Source organism: Rhinolophus sinicus, chromosome 14, assembly GCF_057876585.1.
Source record: "Rhinolophus sinicus isolate RSI-liver-muscle chromosome 14, RSI-T2T, whole genome shotgun sequence".
NCBI classification, from domain to species: Eukaryota; Metazoa; Chordata; class Mammalia; order Chiroptera; family Rhinolophidae; genus Rhinolophus; species Rhinolophus sinicus.
The window spans coordinates 166,167,467-166,195,057 of record NC_142514.1 but is presented as its reverse complement, the minus strand read 5'-3'; the positions used below and the strand labels follow the sequence as shown (position 1 = coordinate 166,195,057).

Here is a 27,591-nt window from a genome sequence, read left to right as displayed (position 1 = left end):
CTCCCGGTCTAGCGGCTGCGCGGCTGGCTCTCTGGTCAGCGAAGCCCTCCCAGGCCCGCCCTTCGCCTTGTCCGCCCCGCCCCTGGGCTGCCCTCAGCGCAGCCTGATTGCACTTGCGGCCTTGCTGCGCTAGCCCAGGCGGAACACGGGGAGCAAAGCCGTACAAATATAGAAGGCCGCGGGGTCCACCTGGTCCGGGCCATGTCTGGCTGTCCCACTCCAGACGGCGACTGTTGCTCGCGGCGATGCGGCGCACAGGTAGGGGCGGGGCCGCCGGTGCCCTTTATTCTGGGGAGGCTGGACGCCCGTGGGGCGCAGCAGCGTGGTGGGGCCGGGCCGGACGTATTCCCACGCGATCCCTGCGCACCGCCACCTCCGCTCCGCGTGCCGACGTGACGCCAAGTCCCGGGGCGGTTTGTCCCCGGGACTAGGATCTCCTACGGCGACAGCTGGGCACCAAACGTTGACAAAAGAAAAAATAAGGATCGGAGCGTTTGACGTGTGAGTTTTAAAGCAAGGCAGGAAGGCCGGTGAAACAAGAAACCCTGAAGCCCTGGAGTGGACCTGGAGTTGAGACTGCGAGCCCTGATACCTAGTAGTCTGTACGCCCTGACCGTCTGGACGGTTGGTACGCAGTAGGCACTCGGGAAACGTTCGCCTGGATGGAGCTGTGCCTCAGTAGCCAGCACTTTTCCTCTGAGCAGTTTAGGTTGATTATCATAGAAACGATTCTTCCTCAAGCTTAGGTCAAAGGAAAGTCCACCCTCAGGCTGCTTACACTTGTACCAACACTTTATGGAACATCTACTTGCTCCGCGGTACCGTGGTGGTTAAGAGAGATGGCCTAGAGTCTAGAGGAAAACTAGACAAGCAATTTTAATACAATATGAGAAACCCAGCTTAAGAGGCCGGGGTAAAAATTAGCCCCCTTATTCCTCTCCCGTTGTTCTTTCGTAGGGCTGAAGGTCTCAATTGGTTAATAAAATACAAGAGATTCTTATTGTGACATACTTGTTGTGGGAGAGGATGAAATTTGTTTCTTTCCAGGTTCTTTTTCTGGCTGGTCTAATGAAATCAATATGAGAAAGTAATAAGAGAAAATAACCAAATTTAATTACATAAGTACGTATGGGAACCACACATACATGAAAGATCGGGGGACCCCACATACATGAGAGGTTCAGAGACAGAAAGGTGAAATGAGGTATGTAGAACATTTTGAGCCAAGGATGAGGTAAAATGCCTTGGGGAGGAAGGTCCTTCTTAGGATGACACGAAAAGCAGACGTTCAGTAATTAGAAGTGTGCCTTGCCCTATAGATAGGTCATGAAAAGTTATTTCTGGTAATAACTCTTATGGACAAGTCTCCAAATTTAAATTCTTTAAGGGAGCGGTAAAAGTTTCTCCTGAGTCCACAGGGTCTCTGTTGCCTTCAGCTCAAGATAATTAACATGCCAAAGTAGCACATCTTGGGCAGGGGGGACCTGTTCTGAGCCCCTTCAAGTATTTTGATGTCCTCTGCAGCTAGCCCCTGAGCACCTCACAGCAGTCCTCTGGGGAGCTTCCATTCACATTCCCCTAAGTGGCTATCCTAAAATCTGACCATCTTCCCTCATCCTCTACCCCAGGCCTGTTTCACAGATGACCCTGCCTCCAAAATAGCAAAGAAAATGGAAGCCAGTAGGTGTCAACTCTTTCTTCCCACCTACATCATAATGGAAAAGGTTAAGGACTAGAAATCTCGAATCAGACTGCCTGGGTTCAAATCTTGCTTCTCTCCCTGGGTGGTCTTGGACAAATTAACCTTTCTTAGTGTAATATATTTAATAATAAGGATTAAGTAAAATAAAGTCCATAGAAAGCCTTTAGAATAGTGCCTGACACAAAGTAAGCGCTCAAGAGATGATAGCTATTCTTGATATCAATTGTATTACATATTACTTGTACCTTGACTCTTCCTCCTGTCTAAGGTAAATAAAATACTTCCCCTGGTTTTCTAATTCCAGCTTCTGTCTCCACAAAGACTGACCTATTAGTTAGGCCTTTGCGCTCCTATACCTTTAATCTCCCTATTCCCTAATTTTACCTCCTGACATGTGAAAGAAAACTATTAACCAGTTTTCCCTTTTATTTCCCTATCCAGCTCTTCATAACAACACTATTGAAAGAGTCCTTAGAATGCTCGGCCTCTAAGTTTCATTCCCTTCTTAACCCACTTCAATCTGGCTTCCATACCCAGTCTCTTGCAACAGGTTTACTTAAAGTTATAGTTGACATTTACAAATAGAGTTGGCCTAGCAAAACCCCAACCCGAGATGAACCCTACTGTCCATCCTCTTTGTAATTGCACAGTGCAGCTAAACGTTGCTAGAGAAAATTATACAACTGTGCCCCGTGGCCTCACTTCATATTCAAAATTTCAACCTCAAATTGGCACTTAACACTGCCCAACAACCCTCCTGTGTTTCCCTAGTACGTAGTTCACTGTCCTGCGCCCGGAGATGACGAGTTGGTACCTTTTATTATCTTTTCAAAGCTCTCATACTCTGTCCCCACACTCTGACTCATCTGATGACTCTATTTATACTTAAGGGAATAGGAATCATTAAATATGAACTTCCTCACTTTCAGACCACAAGACCCCGCAGATCTGCCTAAACTTGAGCCCATGTTATTTCACAAAATGGAAGACGCTAATCCTTCCACCTGTGCTCAGGATCCATCCCCTCACCTCCCGAAGTTGCTTCTCTCCCTCTCCGTGTCTCTCTTACCGTGAATCAATTCCCTTTCTGGCAGGACTGTTCTCATCAGCATGACTTTCAAGCCCCTATCTGGCCCCTGCTTATAGGCTACCACTCAACACTTGTCACTGCTCTAGCCAACTGGTCTTTATTCCTTCAGCGCCGCAAGCACTTTCTCACTCTGGGGCTTTCCCAGCTGCTCTTTCCTCTGCCTGGAGTGCTTGCCTCTCCCCAGCACAACTGCTTGTGCACACACACTCCTTCATTACATACTGTTTTTGTCACATCTGTTAGGCTTTAAAGGTCACCTGCTCTGAGAGGCCTTCCTTAACCACCGTAATCAGAGTCGATCTCTGCTATTTTTCTCCTAAGTCCGCTGGGTGTTTTTTTCCCACTTATTACAATTAATTTTATATTTTTCTGTTCACTTTATAAAAACTACCCCCTACAGTGTAAATTCCTTTAGAGCCATGACTTGGTCTTGTTCACGGCTGAATTTCCAGGAAGTGCTTTGCCAATAGTCAGTACTCAATAAATATTGATGACTCACATGCCAGTGAATGGCGTCACTATCCACATAGCTACCCAGCTAACCTAACACTTGGAAGTCCTTAAAGCCTTCCACTTCATTTTCTCACCCAAAGTTCATCCTTTTTTTTTTAACTTCTAAAATAGCTTTCGAATCCATCACCACCGTCACTCCCTTGCACAGCCTTCTTACTGGCCTGGTCTTTCACTTCCGTGGTCATCATCCTTCATCCTCTTCTTACTGGCCTGGTCTTTTACTTCCATGGTCACCACCCTTCATCCTCTTCTCCCCACTGCCACTGTAGAAATGTTCCAGAAACAAGATCTGATCATGTCGTCTTCTATTTAAAACTGCTCAATGGTTTTCAGTCATCTATGAAGTCCAAACTCTTGTGCCTGGCATGAAAGAGTCTCTATACTCTGCCTCCCTTTCCCCTCCAGCTCTAAGAACCTAATTTATAACCTGTTCTAACTACTGAGAGTTCTCTCTGAAATGCCCTTTGTCCTCTTAACCTACCTGGCATATTACCACTGTCCTTCATGAAGGCAGCTCAGCCATCCCCTCCTCTATGAAGTTTTCTCAACTCCTGCTCCCTCCCACCTGTAGCTTCTGCCCCTGTAATGCCCTGGACTGTCTTGTATTACACATTGCTTTGTCGTTTCATAACTGTTAACTTGTTTACTAGATTATGAGATTCTCCAGGATAAGGATTTCATTCATTTCTTCAGGGCCTTCAGTATAAGTTGATGAATGAATGAATTCTCATAATAAATACCAAAAGAAAGGTACACAGAGCAAATGCCGTGGCACAGTTCAAGGAAAGAGTGATCAGTTCCTGCTGTGATTGAGAAAAGGAATCACAGGTGAAGTGGGCAGAGAGCCTGGTGTAAAGGCTGACAAGCAGGAGTTTGACAGCTACAGTTGGGACCATTGGACATGCAGATGAACAATAGCCGTGCAAAGAAACAAAGTGTATTCTTGGCTGGCCAGAAAATATGTCTTAGTCACCTATTGCTGCATAACCAGTATCCCAAAACTTAAGCTTAAAACAAACATTTATTGTCTCACACAGTTCCTGAGAATGAGGAATCCCGGAGAGTTGAGCTCCAGGTTCTGGCTCAGGGTCTCTCATGAGCTGGCGGTCAAGCTATCAGCTGGAGCTACACTTACCTCAAGGCTTGACTATAGCTGGAGTGAGCTTCCAGTGCACCCACAGAGCTGTTGGCAGGCCTCCACCCTTCACTGATGGTTGGCCACAGGCTCAGTTCTTCACCTCATGGCCTTCTGCATTGGCTAGCGGGACATCTTGAGCAGCTGGCTTTCCCTGGACCAAGTGATCTGAGAGAGAGAACAACCAAGATGGAAGCTTTCGTCTTGTAGCCCAATCTCAAAAGTGACCTACTGTCACTTCTACAATAGTCTTTTGGTCATACAGACCAACCCCGGTACAGTGTGGGAAGGAACTGTATACCCTGGTGTGAACACAAGGGGATGGTTAAGAGCCATCCCGGTGGTTGACGTCCACTACTAGGTTGAGTAGAACTGGAAGACTTACGTAAAAACGTGAAAGAAAATATTTGAAAAATTATGGCAAGAAAACAGGACTTAACAGACCAAGGAGGTGGTATTTGGGCATATGATGTTGGGCATAATAATTCTATTATGGTAGCTGGAGAAGAAGAAGGAGAAATTGTAGGCAAGGAGACCAAATAGGAAAAGATAACATTAACCCTCCCCCAAATGTCAGTCTCTGAAAGTTTTTACTCGACTTCTGCAAGATAACAAAATAAGGACAGTGAAAACGTTAATTTTACAAAGTTAATTGCATTCAAAAGGTTACCTTTTATTCTGAGATTATCCTTCTTACTCTTTTTATGTTAAAAATGTACTTTATTTTTTGAAGAAGGCAATAGTAGTTAAATATAATTAATGTTGTAACTTGGCAAACTTATGTAAGTCTCTAAAATTTAAAGGAAAAAAACAACAACAAAAACTTCTGGTCATCAAATTCAGAAGTCTGCGAATCACTTATCCAGATGATTAATATAAGGAAACTGATACCCAGAAAGGGTCACTGACTTTCCTTAGGATCTTCCGATTTCTAGGTAGTGCTTGACTAATAATGAAGTGTGGTGAAAGGAGAACGGAGAATTAGGCCTTTGAGTAGAGGTGAAGTTACAAAAAAAAAAAAACCAATATGCACAGAGAGGAAAGTGAAACGGATGTACAGAAAGAAACAGAAAACAGACAGATTAAATGCTGACGGCTTTGCTATGTCTGCATCCAGTCCCTTCCTGAGGCCAGTGTCAGGAAAAATTGTGAAAGACTGAAATGAGCAAAAAAACCTACTAGGTGTCTGGGGACTATCTTTGAACTATTTCACCACTCTGTAAATTGTGGAATACGGACAGTAATGCAGATGAATATTGTTCATAAAAATGCAAGTTGTGTTATGGAGATTCACCTATTGCTGCCTGGTGGATATTGTCCAGTTTTACATTATTTGTAAATCCAGGATTCTTGATTACTTATATGGGTGTGTGTGTGTTTTGAATTCTCTTTGGAACCAGTTGTAACATATTTCTGGTTCCCTCATTAATTGATGGGTTAAATAATATCTTTGACACATGGTAATTTTATATTTGTATTAAAATCCAGGAACACCTCTGTCTGAGCAATACATGCCTCTATTATGCCTAAACTGAAAGAAAAGGTAGAGGAAGAGATTAGAGCCATGGTTGATCATGAGTGGGTATCTCACTGACAAGTGAGGCTGATTTCCTTAAAAAGTAGCTGAAAAATTGGAAAAATAAAGTACCAATTCAAAAACTTTTTAAACTTTAATGTTTTTATTATATACTGTATACAAAATACTGTATACTGGTATCCGGTTCTCCATCACTTAACTTGTAGTAGAATCTCGACTGTAAACAGTTGATTGTAACCCATCTTTAGATAACATCTTTCAAAATTCTTATTCTAATTGAAAACGAGGCAACAATAATAGACAAGTAATGTTATTGACATTCACAGGAATTCGTAACTAAATGCTAACTAAACCTTTACTTTCTGTCAATTCTTATTAAAAATATCTATTCGGATTTTTACTCTGGACAATGTAAATGACTGGATTTTTACCACATATGTCTCTATTGGTTCCCGCTGCTAAGTGATTATTTTTCTTGAAATTGTAATTTTGTGGGTTTGAATGCTTGAATGAAATTTTGTTAGCAATGGCCGCCTTACCACTGTTATTTCTGTAGCATGAAGCTGACTAATTGCTACAATACCTCAGTACTGGAAAAGACAAAAAGGGCAAAGGGAGACCCATAATAACAGACCATTTTCTATAATGCTTACAACTTGCTGTGCAAATTGATGGTTTTAAGGATTGGAAAACTGCAGGAGTCTTCTCATTAGCTGTACTTTAATATATAATTAAATATCATTTATAGCCCTAGGAAAGGAAATAGCAAATTATACAGGGTACGGATAACTTGGGTGGATTTTGTAAGAACAGATATCAGAAAAACCACCATAGCTTTACCATTAACTTTAATTCAAGAATTTTGATTCTTTAAAATGGGAAGGAAAACTGACATTGTGTCACGCATTGTGCTAGCTGCTTTATATCCATTATATCTCATTTTAATCCTCATAATGTTCACATTTTATGGGTAAGTAAACTGAGACCCAAAGTCATGTAAACAAAAAATGAGGTAGTAATGTATTTCACTTTATGTCCATTAACTCCTAAGCCTGTGTTGAATCAGAACTTTAAAAAATTTCCATGTTCCCATGTTCTTAATTTTATATTTTGAAGTCTACTCCATCAAATTATCATTTGTAATACTTAAAATGCATATGTCAGATATTAACAGTGAATTTGGAAAAACACCATAATTTCAGAAATCCAGTCAAGTAGCTGAAAATTCAGTCTGTTCAATAATAATCCGTCTTTGGACTTAGATATTTTTCCCCCTTTACCCAGTGCCAAGATTTATATGGGCAAGCTTCCTTGCTGTGCTTTTCTGCCCACTGGGTGTATTTCTCCTGGAGGGTGTAGTCCCTTGGAATCTCAAGCTATGTAGGGATTTGCTATTGGATGCCCCATTTTGAGCACACCCTAGTTTTATCTCGTGTTTCTAGTGGCTTGCACAGCTATCAGAATTGAAGCTCCAGGTTATCAGAGTTTTGGAAATACGTTCGGGGAAATGATGGAGTTGGAGCACACTTCCCTTCCAAGCACCTTACTCATTACTTTTATGGCCCCTGTGAGATGTTACTTTCTTGACAGCTCAGCAGATTTATTCAGCATTTTCAGTTGTTTCCATCCTGGCAAAAATGGAATTCATGGTATTTATTGTTTTTGTTTTCATTAATTTTAACTTTAAAAAAGAAAGGAAAACCTTTTTATTCTAAACAAGTAATTTAGAGTTATATAAAAATAAGGCTCTTATTTTAAATATACTTACTGTGCTGATGATTTCACGATATACATATATAAATAATGAATCATGTTGCACACCTCAAACTAAAATAGTGTTCTATGCCATTTTTACCTCAATAAAAATAAATAAATAAGACTTGATGTTTATCCCACTATATATGGTGGTTTAATACACCATATATGTGTTCCTGTACACACACATTTTTATAGAAATGGCCCAGGAAGTATTAATTGATTGTTTCTGAGTGAGTGCTTTCTATGTTATTTTCTTGACTTTATATTCCATAATGACTATATATTGTTTCTGTAATAAGAGAAAACGATACATTCATTTTGAGAAAAAGACATTTTTAGAATAAAAAAAATTGAATCAACACACAAAATATGAACTAGCTATCATAGTATATCATATATATCATGCCTTAATTGAATGAGAGGTTTTTGTGTAAATAAATTTACTGGATGACAAGCATGTTCCATAAAGCACCAGATTCTATTTTATTTCAGCCATTTCAATAGAGACTGTGTAATACATACCAGGCATTTCCCCACTTTGTTGTTGCTGCCTGTTCGATTGTGTTGGACTGTATGGCCCTATACTGAATAATTCCAGGTTGCCAAATAACACAGTAGGTCCACTTTCTAAACATTAAAAACAAAGTATGTTTTATAATAGTTTCCTCCCTCACAGTACTCTCTATGGTAGATTTTCTTAAGCTTCCTCAAATTGGCTTCATAGAGATGTCAGCTAGAATAATCACTTGATAAAATGTGTTTTTAAAACCATTGTCTTTTTAAGGACAAGGAACATCCAAGATACCTGATTCCAGAGCTTTGCAAACTGTTCTACCATTTGGGCTGGGTCACTGGGACTGGAGGAGGCATTAGCTTGAAGCATGGGTAAGTTTCTGGCTGGTTTCATTTCCAGGAATTCTCCACACAGGGCCTAGCATGCATGATGTCCAAAAAACAACTGAGGCACAGTTTTATGTGATACTGAAGGTATTTCATTTCTACTTGGAGAAATAGGTATTTGCATAACGGAGTGGAACAAGTGTATGGAAGTTGCAGATATAATAAAACCTAAGGATTTAAGAGCCGCAATTTCTAATCAGAATAACTTGGTCCTCAGCCTTTGGAGTACTAGCGTTAAACAACATGCTGCCAAATGTGTTCATACCTATGTCTGGAATTGTGAGGGGTTCCCTGTAGGTAGACAGGATTTGTTTCAAAGGTTCACATACATATTTTAAAGTCACTTAACTACACATTACTAGCCATCAGAAATCCTGAAAATTACATTGTATTGAGTCAAAGGAAAAGCAATATGACTCTCTATGCACGTGTGTCATTATTAATGGACATAGCATTTGCTGGTCCCTGTTGCTCAGAGGACAAAGCAACAGGTACTGGGCTTGAAACGGAAGGAATGAATAGTATTTACTGGTTCATTAGATTTATTCAGTGTCTTTCCTCCAAATGGATGAAGAAATAAGTAGCTTACAAGTGAAAGCAGAGATTGTGGAATTTCATTCTCTCAAGTGTTTTTCCTCTTGAAATGTTTTTGGAATATTATTGTCCAGAGGCTGATGTAAACTGAGGGGCTTGATTTATTTCTTTATCCTAATTCACTTTCTTTAACAAAAACTGGGTTACTACAATATTCATATAATATTGAGTATATATATATAGTGATGCCCCGAAGGACGCTGTATTGTGTAAAAGGAAATGGAATGTAAAAAAAAACACCAACATTTGGAACAAAAGGAATTTTCGGGCATACCGCAGAATAATGCCATTGTAATTTCATCTGCTTCAAATCACCAAGTAACTCAGGAAATATTAACTGAAATGTGGGAAATGACAGGAGGGGCCTTAGTTAACATCTGTCACAATTATGTGTACAGGGATGCACTGAGTCTGGAAAGGTCACATTCCATGTGGTACCTTGTCCACCCATCCATGGCTCTCTTCTCTTACCATCAACCCAGTACTAATGTGTCAACTCAGCATTTTGCAGGATTTCATGTTATTTTGCCAAAATTTTTAAGTTGACCTGTTTCCAGCAAACTCCTATGAAAACCATATTTGTTGTTGTTTTGAATCCATTTAAGAGTTGAGTCCCAGTATTGGTTTCTCAGCTGTTTTATTTATAGTAAGTCATATTCTAAACATTGCCTTTAGTTAACTTTTTGTTTGCACGTGCAGAAATAGTTTGTGTATGTACAAAATACAACTTCCTACCAAACTGAGTTTAAATAACCATTTTTAACTGGCTCTTTAAAAAAGAAAAGAAAAAGCAGCAAAGCTAAAACTAGAACGCAGATAAGGGGCCATTGCAGATCTCAAGAGGGAATTTTTTTAATCATAAAGACATAAAATACTATGTTATTTCTAAAAGAATTTTACTAATCTATATACTGAAATGTGTGTGGTCACCCCAAAACACCACTTGTCACCTTCTAAATTAAATGACTTGTACTGCACTACAATCAATTTACAGGACAGTTGCATCGTGCGTGTAAAATGCTTTTTCCTTAGATTCTTAATGGGTAAGGAGCGCCTCCTGGAGGTCACAGGTGGAAACAGCCACAATTTTAGGGCACTGTATTTGGAATCTTATTAAATTGGTGTTTTACACAGTAAAGTGGGTAACTTGTAGTAAAATGTTGAATTTTTTTCTCTAATATTTAAATGAGTTCATAAGCCCACGTCAACTACTTTATCAGCAATATTATTCTCATGTTATTAGTGAAAGTTTGGTTTTCTTTGATGCTTAGAGCAAATAAATTTGTAATGAAGTAGAAACCCCATAGATTAATTATGTTTCCAGAATAATAGTGACAATAAACTCTTCAGGAATATAAAATTATTTACTGATTCCCAGGTTTGGCTGATATCATTTCAGCTTATGTTACTAATGTGTGGTACCGAAAGACGTATATAAGAGAGCGTTAAGTCACATATAAGAGTTAAATCAGAAGGAGGAAATGGAGGACCAAGAAAATGACAGTGATCAAGGCAATTCTAGGATACTTAGCAGGTCCCTGCCATTTACATTTAGCATTTCCTGTTTTACAGTGTAATATTCTTATGTGTTAGAGATGCTAATCCCCTTGCATGCTATTAGAATTAAAGTTAATAAACCCGTATCATAGACAAGATAATTAAGGCATATTAAGATTTAAGTGATTTTTTTTTTAAATGACTAGACAGTAAATGAAAATAGATGTATTCTGAACTCTTGGGTTTTGTCCAGGGCTTACCACATAGTGAAAGAGCAGGGAGAATAGAGAAATAAGTTCCAAAACTTAATACCTTGAAATTCAAAATGCTTTTTGTTTGTGGCTTACAGCACCAAGTAAATACTTCACTTTTAGTCTTTGGCGTGTTTCCCTCCTGGAATAAAAGCTCTGTCATTTTTTTTTTTTTTTTTTTTTTTCAGAGACCTCCTTCTTTGTAGGTATAAATATATATTTTTAAAACCTATTTTCCTAATCTTTTAATTACCCAAAGTTGATCAAAGTCTAAACTAATTTCCATTTTACAAAGGCAGTAATAAAGCAGATTTGGAGTACCAAATTACTTGAGTAAACTGAATAAATACCCTGGATTTTCCTTCTTTGTAGATGGATTTTATTTACTAGCAGACTGTTTTGTACTTTATTTGGGTCTGTTACCAGGACTGCATAAATTTCTCCCACGTAAGAAGACTTACAAGTCCACTTACCAGGGGAGGTGATTGGACTACGTACCATACACGATTCTAGAGTTTCTTCCATATTACACCAGGACAAAAGATGTGGAGCCCTGGTATTGGTAAAACGCCCTTTATAACAGTATGATTCCCTACCGAGTCCCACTGGTTCTAGAGGAATGCCACTCTATGGTTTTCTTATGCAACAGAACTCAAAAGCGCTAGCCACTTTGTGAAAACAAATGCTTGAATGTTACTTACTGTGCTTTGGATTTCACTCCCATTATCAGGTCCAGCATTTATTTTCTAGACCTCAATTTACCACTGCACCCTTAAAGGAACTTTTATTTCACCTAACATTTTTGTCAGTTCCAAGTCTATAGGTTTATTAGTGACCCCAAGTTTGATAGCTTGGTTCGCTACAGGCTGCCATCGTCATTTTCACTATGAAGCAGTTAATATTTACTCAGTGGCAGAAGCTGGAGCCTGCATGCACACGCACTTCCTTCCTTTATCTACGTGGGCAGCTCTTTAATGCCCTCTGGCAGCAACTGAAACTGATGAATGAGCCAAAGGACTTTTGTTGAGGGTGGAGAGAATTTAGAGACGATTTTGAAATTGATTTCCAAATCAAATTTCAGAGCACCTTGTGGTGGAGTATAACACGACATTCTGTAGATGGAGATCTCCAGATGTAGCCATTCTTTTTATATTTTTAACTTTTTGTAATTGTTTTAGGTTTATTAACCAGTATTTTCACAAGATAGATGTGTTTTTTCAAACAGGAAGCGTACCGTTCCACCCCAAAAGTAGCCTAGTGTTAATGCTGTAATGATTTAATAAACTGTCCAGCAGAGGTCTCTAAACTTCATGTTTTCTAATAAGAACATTTAAAACACTAAAATTAAACCTGCCTGAGTCCTGGCAAGACAGATACCTACACATACTTCTAGTGAGCGTATTTCCCCCTGATTGGAATAACTGTATTCCATATATACTAGGATAAACTCTGCTTACTCATACTTAACGATTCATGCTAAAAACTTGTGTTTTCAGATTTTATTTCTCCTAACCAGATAAAAGCGTGGTTACCAATGCTTTTGCCCTATAAACAGAAATAAAGAAATATATATGAAAACATAGAAGGCAACAGCAACTATCAACATTTTACTGTATCATCAGTATTACAAAGGCGTTCAAGTATTTGGTATTCTTTCTATAGCCAGTACCATTAATTAAATCAAGCAGCTCCTCGTATGACTTGATTTGTAAAGAACATTAATGATTGGACTGCAAGGATATATTTTTCTCTGTGCAGAAGCAGAACATTAGAGTGAAATAAATACCAATTTCCGTATTTTGTGTTCCCAGCAATGAAATCTACATTGCTCCTTCAGGAGTGCAAAAGGAACGGATTCGGGTACGGTAAAGAGAGCCTTCTTAACCCCAAATGTCTTTCTTCTCTACTTGACTATTGTTTTGTGAAATGGAATTAATTTTAAAAGAAATACTAGTTTTGAAGGGTAGTTATATTGTGACCATTTTAATAACTAATCAACAAACATTTTTTGAGTAATTGTTAACATTTTTTTTAAGGTAGTAAGTATCCTCTATGCATCCAGTATGTTTTGAATTCTCATTTAACCTCTAGAGGACAAAATTGAATAGTGCAATTTTGATTCATAATAAAAGGGGATTATAACTTTGCCAACGTTATTTATTATAACGCCAACTTTATCAGGCTAGTAGGGTAATCAGACTTCTGGTCTCAAATGGACCAAACTGACTCCTATTTAATAATAGCGAATCTATTTCAATTTATTTCAAAATTTTGAGAAGACTCGTTCTGTATTAATGCTAGAATAATACTGAAAATCTAGTTAAAACAAACACATAATACTTAACTTCTATCTAATTAATAAAATGCTTCATTAATAAAACATTGGTAACAGACCTGTAGTTTGTAATAAATCCTGGCAAATGAAATGTATAAGTCAGAAATACGCATGCAGGTTTTTCCCAGTAATGCATGCGTATTTCTGACTTACACATTTCATTTGCCAGGGTTTCTGAGTGCCAGTTAACTTTCTCAGGGGATAAGAAAATTTTGCTCTATGTTTTTCCTCTTGTATTATGAAATGTGAAAAAAAATGTAACACCCATCTTAGAATGGTGATTTCTTTCCTTAGTCTGTCTGAAGTATAGTTATGAAATTACAGGGTAAAGTTGAGAAGCTAAATTGATGAAATGACAGCAGTGTCATTATATACATGTTAAATTTTCCATATCAATTTTTTCTTCAAATTGTAAAGGAAAATACTTTAGCTCTCTTGAAAATATTTTTATTAGTAGAAAACATTATTGTTCTCAAAATGGCTAAAAAATTTTGAGAGAGAAACTATAATGATATGAATATTTAAAATATGAGTTGAACATATGTACATATATATTATCACTCTGTGTGTGTGTGAGTGTGTGTGTGTGTGTGTGTGTATATATATATATATATATATATGAAAAGGGGACATTTCTAATTGATATTGTATAAGCCTTGTTTTCTTGTCTGCCTTCTATAAATAGCCGGAAGACATGTTTGTTTGTGACATCAATGAACAGGACATAAGTGGACCTCCACCCTCTAAGAAGTTAAAAAAAAGCCAGTGTACTCCTCTTTTTATGAATGCTTACACCATGAGAGGTAGGCAGAAAACATATTCGACACAAAGAATATTTGCCGAGTAGGCGCTCCTAAACAATAATTATTGTTGTTGTTAACATTTCTTGGATACCTACTACGTACAAGAACTTTACATACATTAACCTATTGAGTCCTCACATCGTCCTGTGTGGAAGGTCCATTTAACACAGGAGAGGACAGAGCCCTGGGAAGATACTCCCAAACTAAACAGCTGGTGAGTACAGCGGCCAGAATTCCAACCTAGGTCAGTCCGACTCCATTCAGATTGCCAGAGTGACTGACTGACTATGTTTACAATCAGATTGCTGCTCTAAGTTTAGAGTTATACCTCTGGGAACTTGTAGTAGAAGTAAATCAGTTTACAGATGAGGGAGAATCATGGCCTTTTCTTCACTTCAGTGGGAGGGGTCCTCTCTTTTTGAAAAATTGACGGTGTGATAAAAAGTAGGCGTCTTAATTCCCAGGAATTGTGGGAGAAAACCAGCCTGGAAAGGTTGAACCTAGGAGGCAATGTGAAAATAGAAAGTGTAACTGAAGTACTGGCTCAGCCATAGCAATAAAGTCATTAGCAGCATGCTTTATTATAGCCACAATGAAATCAATATTGAGTAAGTAATCATGCTGTGTTCTGTTCCAGGAAATTATCAGTGACTGCTGAAAATGATAAAACTTCAGGAACAGATTCTAATAGCACAAAGGACCTTTCCCAGCATAAAGCTAAATAAATTTCCAATTGCAAAAAGAGCCATTACTGAATTTTATAGCATACAAATCCTTTTTAGGTAAACTCATTACATCTAGACCTTAAAATCCCTACCATCCCTCATGCTACCAAGATATGGTCTGCGCTCTGAAGCCTGAGTTGGTAATTAAGGGTCAGACTGACCTGGGTTCAAATTCAGGTTCTGCCACTACTGCCTGTGGACCATGGACAAGTTATTTAACATCTCTGAGCGTCTATTGACCATTGAATGGGGGAGGTAGAATTACCTCTAAGATTGCTGAGATGATGCAAAGAGATAACATACATAAAGGGGGTTTGCCCAGTGCCTGGCACATAGGAATCCCTAAGTAAGTGGTAGTAGTAGTTTGATTATGGTCTCCATGATTATTATCGCTGTACGTCAGACCATCTAAAAGATATTTCATGGGCACGTGTAAAGTATTGTGAAGTGTCCTGATGCTGGATAAAGTTTCATTTTTTAGCTTTCCAACTCTATTAGTATTTCTCTCTTCATACCTCCCTCCTACCAACTGCCAATTGCTTATTCCATGCCAAGAAAAACAAGTCCATAACCATATATAAATATGTGTGTGTGTGTATTTTTTTTTCATTTAAAAGGTATAATTTAGTTTTCTCTGAGCATGTGGCTTTTTTCTTCCTCCTCCAGGAGCAGGCGCAGTGATTCATACCCACTCTAAAGCTGCTGTCATGGCCACCCTTCTCTTTCCAGGACGGGAGTTTAAAATTACACATCAAGAGATGATAAAAGGAATAAGGAAATGTACCTCGGGAGGGTATTATAGGTATTGTTTTTTTCTGTTTTTTCTTAAATAATTTGAAAAGTATTTTTCCTTCTTCTGATAAACAGACTACTGGCTTTTTACATGCATTTAATGGGCTGTTGTGGGATCTAAGCTAAGTAAGACCCCACCTAATTTTATATTTCGATCTGTTCTCAGTGACACAACTCAGATGCCTCCCCTCTTCCTCCCCCACTCTCACCTCAGCCTTGGTAAATCATTAGCAACATAAATAATGAAATGTTTGCCAGAGCAAAATGAAAAAACCTTGGCTGAGACATCTATAGCAATGGAAAGATTATGTCCCTGTATTAAAGCACCCAAAGAACAAGAGCTCCCCACCTTCACTTTGTCTGAAGGAAGTTTCAGACCTGACTAAAGTTTTTACTTCATTTTGATTTAAGTTAGTATTTCTAGAATATTTTCATATTTGTAAAAGTTTTATCAGTATTTCAGTGTAAGTAGATATCTATATTTTTATAATTTTTTCTTTGTGGAAAGTGGCATAGATAGTATACAACAAAGGTCTGGATAAAATCCAATAAATCCACCAGCCCACAAAGAAGCAGTAATTATTCATCAATCTAGACGATAGAGCGATGTGAAGAAACATGTTCTCGGTGCTCAGGTACAAGCGAAGCATTTCATTTGAATGTATTGGCATTCTTACTCCTGAGTCTTCTCCCTTCCTGATTTCCTAAAGGGCCTTGTTTAGAGGAAAAGGGTGCCAGTTTTTGTAAAGTGTTCTTACAGCAGTGTCTTACTGCATGTAATAGAATGGACATGTTTAAACTAGCGTGCTGAGAATTAATTTGATTTGATTATAGTTAATATTTATCGTGTGCCTAAAGCATTCCTCAGTCCTGTGAAATACCCATTTACAAAAGTTAAATATTTATATTATGAAAGAGGACATCGTAAAGAAAGTATAGTCCCATATTGCCTTTTCCACATCTGGGCCTTGAAGGAAAGGCATTATGTCTGATACCAATTTCATCAGCATTTGATGGCTTTGGTGAAAAAATAAAAATAGCTCAGAAGAACATGTAAAAGGACGGGTAGAGAAACAGCACAGTAGAGAGCTTTGGAATTTTGTGAGCTAAAAAGGACATGAATGAACAGATGTCATGTCTTATGCATTGTAATTTATACATTTGGTATATTATTTTGAATGTTTCAGAATTTGAAAAATACAACCTATTTTGAGATGTCCTTTGAGATTCTGTTTGAGCCTGGCGGGAAATCAGTAATAGAGTCATTATTATAGCTCAGGAGCAGTGATGTTTTATCAGAGTTTGGGGAGAATCTTGAGTCCAGTTTTCAAATGAAGGGATAGTAAAGGCTGGATGAAGTAAGAAAGGAGTGTTTTGATATTCTCTATTTTATTTTTTTAAGTCCATCTTCAGAAAAAACACACCTTTTGAATGCTTAATTCTTATCAGAGGAAGTTACCATATTTAAATATAATTGTCCTCCCTTTTGGAAGCAACGTGCATATAGTAGAGTGAAAAGAACGCTGTTCGATGGCCAAAGGACTCTCCTGGCTCTGTTCCTCATTTAACTTTTTAGTGTCCTATCTGTAAAATGGGTGGCTTGAATTGAATTAGCTTTCAGGTCTTATTTTCCTGTGAAATTATTTTGCCACTTGAAAATATGTCTGACTAGTCATTATATGTTGAGGAAAATATAAGTTTGTGGTTCTCCTGGCCAGTATGAGGACAGATTTGGGATTAGCCATTCATTCCTTCCATATTTAAGAATACTTTATAATTATCTCTATTTTAATTAAGTGAAATAATGAGCAACTCCATACGTTAATGGTAATGGTTGGCCAAGTTACACATGACAGCTACTTAGCCTGTACCTGCCCTAAAGTAGTAATTTCTGATAATACTTCAGCTAGAATTTTTGGGGTGTTGGTTTAGCTATTACAGAGGGAGTGAAAAAGCAGATATTATATTACCGAGGCAAGAGATTGTCCTGTATAAAGGAAAACATGTCTGAGTTTTGACGGGTTATAAATAACCTCAGGGATAGACTTAATCTTTACCAGTAATTAAGTGTTTTGCTTGAATGTTATTACATGAACAAAAAGGAACACACATATTCTGATTTTATCACATATATTTACTAAAACGGTTGGAAATAAAAGAAGTTCTAAAGACACACATTTAAGAATGTTCTGAAAATATTAGCATACCTTTAATAGTTATCTCCAGAGGTTTCTTGCTATCCCAGTGCCACAAATCACCCCTGTATTTATTTACTTGACCTTTGTGGTCCTGCAGAGATAAAGTAAAATGATTTTGTATCATTGGAAAATTCCTTCTTAATTAGTAGTTCAATTGTTAATCCTTCCTACAGTTCTGATTCTGAGATACATCATTTCCCATATCCTGCTAAAAATATGATTGTCTCTGCTTCAAGGAAATACTTGTATGATCTTGATAATTTCTTTGTTAGGTTTTGGTATCCTGTACAGATTTCTGCCACTTATGCTTAGGATTAGAATAATGCCTGCCAAATTCCCAAGCGTCTTTTGGTACAGATATTTGTTCAAGATACACAGAATAACATGCAACATCTTGTTCACAATTTAGAGTACTTTCCAGATATAAAGAGAATGTCTGGTTGCTTGAAAAAATTATAAATTTTACCAATGTATACTTTTATTTGTTTTCATGGGGAAAAAATGGCTTGTTTATCTTGTAGATATGATGATGTGTTGGTGGTACCCATTATTGAGAATACACCGGAGGAGAAAGACCTCAAAGAACGAATGGCTCGTGCAATGAATGAATACCCAGACTCCTGTGCGGTACTGGTCAGACGTCATGGAGTCTATGTCTGGGGAGAAACATGGGAGAAGGCTAAAACCATGTAAGTTTAAATCAGAGAACATTTGGGACAAGTCACCACACTCTAAATGTAAAAGATTGAAATATGTCTTATGATTGTTAGTGAAGTGTGATTTTTTGTGTGTGTTATTGGTCAGATTGGTTTAAATTTAAATGGTTTGTCATTACTATTTCTAGATATTTGACTTGTATTGGGTATTCAGTAATTAAGAAACATTTATTGGATAAGCTATTATTTGGCAAGATGCTATGCACTTTGATACAAAGAAAATATTCATTATAAGGTCTAGTTCTGGGAGGTTAAGGCCGAAGGGAATATAAAGCTAACCGAAGTTATGTAATGATTTGTTACCTTTATTTCAAAAAGTGACACATAGTAAAAAATTTAAATTTATGTTAGTAGTATATTTTAAACTCCCTCATATATAATACGGTTGCATGATTCAATAGGATTCCATTCCATGTTTTAACAATATTGGGGGGAAAGTAAGAAATTTTGGCCTACAATTGAGAAAAAGAATGTGCTAAGAACAGCATTAACTTAATGGGGAGGAGAAATGTAATTATTAGAGAACTCTGTTTCACTAAACACCTTTAGTTCTTTTTGCTTTTTCCTTCTTAGGTGTGAGTGTTACGACTATTTGTTTGATATTGCTGTATCAATGAAGAAAGTAGGACTGGATCCTACACAGCTTCCAGTTGGAGAAAATGGAATTGCATAAGCCAAATGGGAGTTTATATACAGAGACAAAGCTTATCTTAATTATTATTATTATACTTAAATGAAACTTGACTGTATTTTTAAATGAATTGAAAATTTCCGTAATGCCATTAAGTTGCCACTAAATGCTCTACAGATGATCACCCTGAATCTCATCTGATTTTGGCTGACGTTTGCTTCAATTCTCGTAATTTTAAACGACACTGCAGTGGAATAAAATTTTATAATGAATAGTTTTATGTTTATTTAAAAATTCATAACAGCAACATATTTCCCTTTAAATGAATTCCCTTTTTAGCATACACTCCCAGAGGAATTCCTCTTACTCTTCAGAGTTGCTGGTGATCCTAGAATTCATTGAAAAATTTCCGCTTAATTATGGAATGAGCACGTCCTTGTTCTTGCCAAAACTAGTGATCCGTTCCCTCTATTTTATGTGACTTTACAGGAGCATTAGTAGTGATTACTCACTCCTTGAAACATGTTCCTCTAGGCTTCTGTGACACCAGATTCGTGCTTCTCTGCTTGCCTCATCGCTCACTTTTATGATTCTTTTCTTGACTATTTCTCTATCAGACTTCTAAACGTTGGAGGGCCTCAGGGGTCTCCATCGGTACCCAGGCTCTTCATCTTTTTTTCCTAGGCACTTTCATGCAGTACCATAGCTTTAAATATTATCTATATACTGATGACTCATAGTGTTTTATCTCTAGCCCAGACCTCTTCTACATTCCACACTTATCTGCCCACCTCCTGTCACCATTTGGATGTCTAATTGCTATCTTAAACCTAACAGCCCAAAACAATGCTATTGATTTTTCTTCCCTATAAGTCATTACCCTCCCCCAACTCCCAAACCTTTTCTAGATGCTTCTGCCAAAAACCTCCCTGAGACAGACGTCTCTCACTACAACCAAGAAAAATGCCTGACACATTGTAAACAATAAATACCTGTTTTCTGGGTTCTTGATGGAGGTTGTTCCACAGAGGGAAAATAGTTTGGGTCACTTCTGCTTCACCTCATTTTTAAAATGGAGATAATGAATGAGATAAAGTATGTGAAACGATAAACCACAGTACTTGACCTGTAGTCGGTCTTTGATATATATTAATTACCCTCCTTTCTATAAGTCTCATTTAATCCTCCTAAGAGTGTTTTGAGGCAGGTACAATTTTAGATGAGATAAGTTCACTTTTTTCAATGAGGAAATTGAAGCTCAGATAGGAATAATAAATATGTAGAATTTAAGAGAAAGTACGTAAAGGTCTCACCACAGTGTGTCATATACTAAGAATGAGGTCCAACTCTGGACTTCCTTTCCTAAACACCCTCGCTTCGTTATCTGCAAGGTAATTGTCATACAAGTCAGTCATATCAACTGTACTAGAGCACTTCTCCGATCGTATGTTTCTTCACCACTGGAAATGCAGAAAAGATTTGCAAAGCCTGAAATCAAGGTAGGGGAATAGCTGGTGGAAGTCTAGCTACTACTTTTTTTTTTATGTAAAGGAGAGTATGATCCCTACCAGGTGATTGCTAGGAGCTGGGGTCTAAAGGTGAATCCAGATCCAGCTTGGGGAGGGCTGGCTTATTCTCCGTGTCTGGCTCATGGCTGTTCAGTGCATATTTGTGGAAAGGGGCAGTGGGCATTCTTCACACACCCTTGTGACTGTTGTTCTCTCAATTATTCCTTCTTTAAATAAGAGGAGAAGGGTTGGTTGTGAATGAAGAATTAAACTGGTAAGAGATCTAGATCAAACACTTTTATTTCATTAAGTACATTCCACTCACTCTCAGATTAAATAAGGGATTAACATATTTTAGTTAAGAGTCTGTCATTTGTTTCGCAAATGATATTAGAGCCATTTGGTCCCACCCAGCTCTCTTTTATGAGAGGTACCTCAAAATAATCTAGTTCCCCAGAGTGTCCCAATTCAGAAAAGCAATCATAATCTTAAGGAAAATTTCATCTTATATTTCAATTTGCTCAAGTGCTTTTGATAAAGAAAACTGCCACGTCTCATCAGCAATTCTAGTCAAGGTGGTCAGATATGGGGCTGGTAACAATGATAGCACTTTTCGAGAAGCAATTCTTCCACCTTGATGCTTTAAAGCAGGACTACAAGAGAAAGAGAATTTGGTTTTCATTCCATCGATCTGTAATCTATAGTCAGTGAATCATCACTTTTTTTTTTTTTAAGTAGTGAAAAAGCAGTTTATTAGAAGAAAAAAGTACACTTCAAAGAAATAGAAACAGGTCCCGGCAGAAAGCAGTGGCTCAAGGGCCATTATTAATGGTACAATACACTCCAGAGTTTGGAGTGAGCCCCAAGGAAGGGCAAGACAAAAGGGCAAAGGCCCAGGGGTGGCATTACTAGGAGAAAAAAGTACGTTCCAAAGGGTTTAGAGTGGGCCCCCAAGGAAAAGCTCAAAAAGGCCGAATCATCACATTTTAGAGGCTAATGACTGAAATAGGTATTTTTTTACGGTTATAAGCAGTATTCATCTCTCACAGATCTCTAATTGTGTTACTTGATTGTTTCAAAGTATGTTTCCCGAAAATTAAATAAACCTGACTTAAGAAAAAATACAGGTTTTCTCCATTTACTACCTCCTTGTATAAGCTTCTGCAAGTTTTTCATTGTTGGCCTTGAGAAGATGGGGAATAAACAAGCCAATTCTTATCATCAATGCTGGATTAATCTCCTCTGTGATCTTGAAACTTTCTGATTTAGAAGTAGTTAAAGGTTATGAGGATAAAAGGAATGTATTCATGTCATTAGCATGGCAGCCATCGCAGGCCAGGTGTAATTGTAGTAATCATAGCAGTCTCTACTTTTAGGAACCCATGCACTATGAGAAGGACCTGTCAGTGCATTACATCCAGTTCTTATAATAACCCTTGAACGTATTATTATCCCCATTTTACAAATGACGAAAATGAAATTCAGACGTTAAATTTCCCAAGGAGAAAAATGTACCGCGATCACTCAGCAAACCCTCTGCACTTCACTTTTCTAAGTACCTTTTATTTTCCTACCTGATACTTTTTATTGCAATAAGGGCCACATCTTTGCAAGTGAAACCAAGGGGTCTTTTTTTTCTTCTTGATTTATAGTACAGCTGTATCTTAGGTTTGAAAGCTAGTGAGTAAAGTGGAAATCTCCAACCTAAAAATGGCCTTAAAAAAAACCCTTTAAATTAGAAATAAAGTACAGTATTACACATGTGATTTGTGACTTTAACCTAGTTTCTTTTATTCTTTCAATTGCGTTTACCTATGGCTCTCAGTCATACTTTTTTCTTGTCTTGAGGCTTCCCATCAAGCCATCATCTATTTACTACTAGAACAATGTGTTTTAAAATCACCCACAGATTTTTCCATTGGTCTCTCAAATATTCATTGTTGATTTCAGGTTTAATTTTATCTATCACTTTTAATACAAATAAGGAAAAGGGATATTGACCTGGTATACACCCTTTTAATTACCTTTAACATTCAATACCACTGATTGGAACTCACCAGCTAGCTAAGATTTGTTCTCTTTCCTCATGTGTGGTTGAACTTCCAATTAGTAAACTTTTCTTTCCCATACTCTAAATATAAAAAGTGTGTGTGTGTGTGTGTGTGTGTGTGTGTGTGTGTGAAAATCTTATGTCCATTAAGGCTTGTCTTATTTTATAAAAACGGTGAAAAGCAAAATACCCTATCCCAAAGAAATACAATGCATTAGTGTGACAGACCCTTGAAGCAGGCACTTGTTTGTGTTGTTGGCACTTGTTGTGTTGGTGTCAAATGTTAGGCTCCCTAGTTGAAGCAGTGAAGACCACCTGTAAGCTTATCAGTTTGATATAAATGATCTGAAAGACACCACAAGAAGGATACCAGTGAGAGAACGACATCCCCAGGGCATTGACTGCTCCTGCCCAAGTGAGCAATCTTTATCCTTCAAATGATATTGCTGCAAACCTAGGATAGTAAGTAGATGTCAACAGATGTTGAATGAATGACTCTTGGCATCCTGGCAATATTAAAGCACATAGGTGTTAGGAATAAAATGAAATGTCAGCCTCACTTTCTTCTCCAGTTTCACTGGGAGAGAATTGTGCCTGGAAAGAATGAATGTCATGTTAGCTTTTATATTATGGGTATAATTGGTCATGTAGTTAATGAAATAGGACTGGAAAAGTCTTAAATCCATTTTTGGAACCGAAGTGGGAGGGGGAGTTGCAAATAAACAAATCAGTAATATATTACATCACGAAGGGATTGGGAAGAATAAGATTAAAGGCAAGAAGGAAGGGAGGGAGGGAGGGAGGGAGGGAGGAAGGGAGGGAGGAAGCAAGGAAGGAAGGAGGGAAGGAAGGAGAAAGAAAGAGCAAGCTTATCTGGTATCTGTTGAATGTCTTTATTTCTTTTTAATGAGTCTTCCTATTAACATACTTAATAATTTTATTCACTAACTATAATAATAATTGCATAAAATCTGTAGTTTAGCAAACACTTTCACTCTTCTAGTCAACTTCTCAACAATCCTGTGATTGCAGTGTTATCACCATCTTCCAAACAATACAAGCTTCTGGAGAACCACGGCCATGTGCTCTCAATTTCCATCGCCCCATGCCCACATTTAGTAGTAGATTATCAGAAATGTTTGTTTTTTGAATAAGCACCCATGTTACAAATGAAAATCCTAGGTTCAGAAAGACTAACCTGCACGATGCTGTTGAGTGGTAGAGGGGGGAATTTGTCCTAGGCCTTTGGCTCTAAATTCTGCGGCATTTGCCCAGCCTGGATGAGCAAATACCTCTCCGCAAAGGCAGGTCTATGCATTGGATTGGTAAGTTTTTACATTGTTCATGATAATGTACATAGCGACATTTTCAGCTTGATTTATCTGTTTTCATTCCTTATGTCAATTTCAAGTATATTCTCTGACATTTTACTAAAACTCTGTTTAATAAAACATTGTAACTATTTATAGAGATGATTAACATCAAAATGTTAGAGTATTAAGATATTAAAGAAGCAATTATGTCCCTATCTCCCTCTCCAATTCTTGAGAAGAACTTATACACACCGAGAAACCTGCATATTTCTGCCTTTCCACTTTGTTCAAGTAGTTTTTCACGGAAATGGGATCTTGATAACCTGTGTCATGTAACTTAGAAATGTGTTGATTCTGTTTTAAATTCATATCTCTAAGGGCTTTGTACCTCAGTGACACTTTCCAACAGCACTTTTAAAGCCATTTTACAGGATGTCAGGTATAATTCTGCCTTTTAAATTCCCTTGTTTTTAGCAATTATTGCAGTTAATTTAATTGCACGGCTTCTCTAGTGATTTTATCACACAATGGAATGAATTAACTGATTTTGATCTACATTTATCAATGTTCTGTCAGCAATCCATGAGTCCTTTTTATAGAAATTTTCTGAAAAAGGCATCTTCTCTCATTTTCCTGAGTTTCAGAACCTATTGTAATTTTCTCTTTTGCCCCTTTTTATCCAGAAAGCAAAATTGAACTCTCACTTCAAGTTGCTGATTTCCCTTCCGAGCCTAGAACGACATTGTTAAAACCATGCTGTGTTGTGAAAGCTGGCCTTGTGAAGGATATTATTTTTGCCCCAGGTAACTTCATAAGAATTACCATTTAGCATTTACAGTGATTGTGACTCATGAAGCTTACAAAAAAGTGATTTTAACCCAGGCCTTACTACTTCTAGCTGTTAATCTTCAATCATTCAATGCCATTCACATATTCTTCAGGCATGTTTCTTATTTACTTAAGAGGTAAATCACCACCTATAGTTCTAATATGAAATGAAAATTTTACCGTAAACCGAATTCCCATTATATTAAAGCTTCTATTATCACTCATAATCTTTCTTAATGCTTTTACACTCGGGGACTGAGGCTTTCCTACTAGTTTGCCTTTTATTTCAATTCTTTCTGCCCATCCATTCTTAATTAGGGAGATTTTAGTTGCTCTATTACTTTTGTTCCCCTTTTCCCTTTTTCTTGTTTCCCTTTTTATTCTTTAAACATATGTCTTTGTTTTATACTTTTACTCTTTTGTCCCGACTTATACTTTCTCTCCTGATGCCTATATTCTCAGCGTGTGAGCATTTTTAATATTTTAACACTGACCTTGAACAGAATCACTTAAACTTCCATTTTTTGGCTGTTTCCTAAGGATCTTGTAATTCCTAATTTCAGCTACTTTTATACTCAGTACTTCTTTAGTACTTGGGTATTGGGAGATATGTAGTGATCAACTGTTGTTGGAGTCTGCCCAGCTCCCCTCATTCATTAGACCCACTTTCACCCAACGCCCCCCATTCCATGAAGTTCTGGAATGCTGTCAATCACCGTGTGCTGCCTGTCCTCTGGCTCCAATCATAAGCATATGACCCAGGCTGGCCAATCGTACCAGTCCCCTGCCCACAGGGGTGGTTACAAGTATGAGGTTCCTGACTCAGAAGTGTCAAGGCCCTTCTTCCACTCTCGGCCACACAGAGAAAACCTGTCTCTGGATGAAGAGAATGAAACCAACATACAAAGAGAAGCAGAAAAAGCAGCTATAGAAATAGAGAATTCTAATAGAGAATTGTCTACTGAAAAAGTGAGTTTCAGTACATGGATCCAGCAGTGCTGTTGGATTCAGCTTCAGCCTTCGGAGTCGGAAGGGATGAACTAACACACTTTCCTTTTTTTACTTAAATTATTTTGAGATGGGTTCTTTCATAGTAACAGTCTTAACTGATAACAAGGCCTGAAGTAGAAGCTATGCAACTGTATGAAATAAAAGGCTGACTCACATTAAGATTGGTGAGACAGCAGCCCTTTAGGCACATTACTTCATGCAGAATTGATGCATAGATAAATGATGTTGGTATATTGGTACAGCTGGAAGTTGTGTTGGTTCCTACACATTTTTTCTCAGCGCATTATGTTAGAGCAATCAGCGCATGCTCTCACAATTGAGAAAACTTGAAAAAATATGAAAACTTTGGGTGGCAAGCTGAAAATCTGCAAAAGTTTCTTTCTTTGTTTTTAGTTTCAGGTGTACAAAGCAATGTAATAGTTAGACATTTACACCCCTCACAAAGTGATAACCTCCCCAGTCTACTACCCCTCTGACATCGTATATAGTTATTATAATACCATTGACTATCTTCCCTATGCTGTACTTTACATCCCATAACCATATACGTATATGTATAATTAAATATATACATATATTTCTATGTAAATCTATATTTATATACGTTTATTTAATTAATTTATTGAAATACATACATATGTATTTAATTACAGCTGCCATTCAATATTATTCAGCTTCAGCTTTAGGTGCATAGTACAGTGGTCAGGCATCCACACAGTATATGACGTGATCCCCCTAATAAGTCCAGTGCCCATCTGCCACCCAACATGTACCAGAAATGTATTCTTTATTGAAAAAAAAAAAGCCGATTTAGTAGCTTCACAAGCCCTCAAGTGTTTTCACTCTTGTTCACCTGTCTGGGGCAGGTCTGGATAAAGACACTAAGAAGACACTTCCCCTTATGTCAAATAATGGATTAATGAAGACAGTTTCAGACAGAATCAGATTTCTAAATTGGATGAAAATAGAGTCTTTAAGAAACAAACGCCCTCTAAGACCTACATCTTAAAGGAGGAACCACAACCCTCGGAATTATAAAGAAGCCAATGATTAACAGTGATGCTAGATGCAAACCCGGAAGATAACTAACTGCATGCACATTTTTATTAGTAACATTGTTGTTTTTATTGGTGTCCTGGTTACATAGTCCTATTAATTTTTTGGTCTGCCTCGGCCATGTCGATCCCATACGCCTTATTATTTTTAGCACAGCATGGATTCTTCAGGAACATACATATGGTGTTACAGCATTTATATTTTATTCATATATACCCACACTCATTCTGAAAAGGATTGAGGACCATATAAAAATTTACATAAAAAGATGATGTGGGGGGAACAATGAGGGAAAGGAAGAAACAGAAATATAGGCATTAATGTTGAAGGGTAAAGTTAAAGCTAAAACAATCTGAATGTTCTTTAGCCCTGTGTTGGAGGGTATATTATTCAGATTTTACTTAAAACTAGGAGGCAATCCCATAACAAACTCATTAATTAATATAACTATTCATCTTATTCTACCTATCTAGCTGTGTTTAAATTGAAAAATAAGAGCATAAACGTGGTAGAATGTAAGTATTTTTTTACCCTATTTGGTTAATGAGGGATGTGATAAACTTTTAGATCCATAAGAACAAGGGTTTTTTATATTTTTCATTTGGGATCTTCTGGATTCTGGCACATAATAGGTGCTCAATAAATATC

At 37.5% G+C, this 27,591-nt stretch overlaps 2 protein-coding genes across 2 annotated transcripts in view; one reads left to right on the top strand and one right to left on the bottom strand.

Annotated features, from left to right (window-relative positions):
- Window positions 1–406, bottom strand: part of PDHX (pyruvate dehydrogenase complex component X) — a 61,791-nt gene extending 61,385 nt beyond the window's left edge. Inside the window, exon 1 of the mRNA XM_074336201.2 lies at window positions 190–406. The gene's annotated coding sequence lies outside the window, so the exon portion shown is untranslated. The remainder of the gene's footprint in view (window positions 1–189) is intronic.
- APIP (APAF1 interacting protein) lies at window positions 78–19,449 on the top strand. Its single transcript, XM_019738603.3, has 7 exons — window positions 78–258; window positions 8,520–8,620; window positions 12,789–12,837; window positions 13,998–14,115; window positions 15,507–15,642; window positions 18,352–18,519; window positions 19,120–19,449. The coding sequence occupies exons 1-7, from the start codon at window positions 202–204 to the stop codon at window positions 19,217–19,219; spliced, it is 729 nt and encodes a 242-aa protein (XP_019594162.1). The 5' UTR covers window positions 78–201; the 3' UTR covers window positions 19,220–19,449.
- Window positions 19,450–27,591: the final 8,142 nt, after the last annotated feature.

Coding starts and splice junctions, on each gene's coding strand:
- APIP (XM_019738603.3), top strand. CDS start 202: ATGTCTGGCTGTCCCACTCCAGACGGCGACTGTTGCTCGCGGCGATGC. Junction 12,838..13,997: donor TGCAAAAGGAACGGATTCGG/GTACGGTAAAGA, acceptor TTCTATAAATAG/CCGGAAGACATGTTTGTTTG. Junction 14,116..15,506: donor GAATGCTTACACCATGAGAG/GTAGGCAGAAAA, acceptor TTCCTCCTCCAG/GAGCAGGCGCAGTGATTCAT.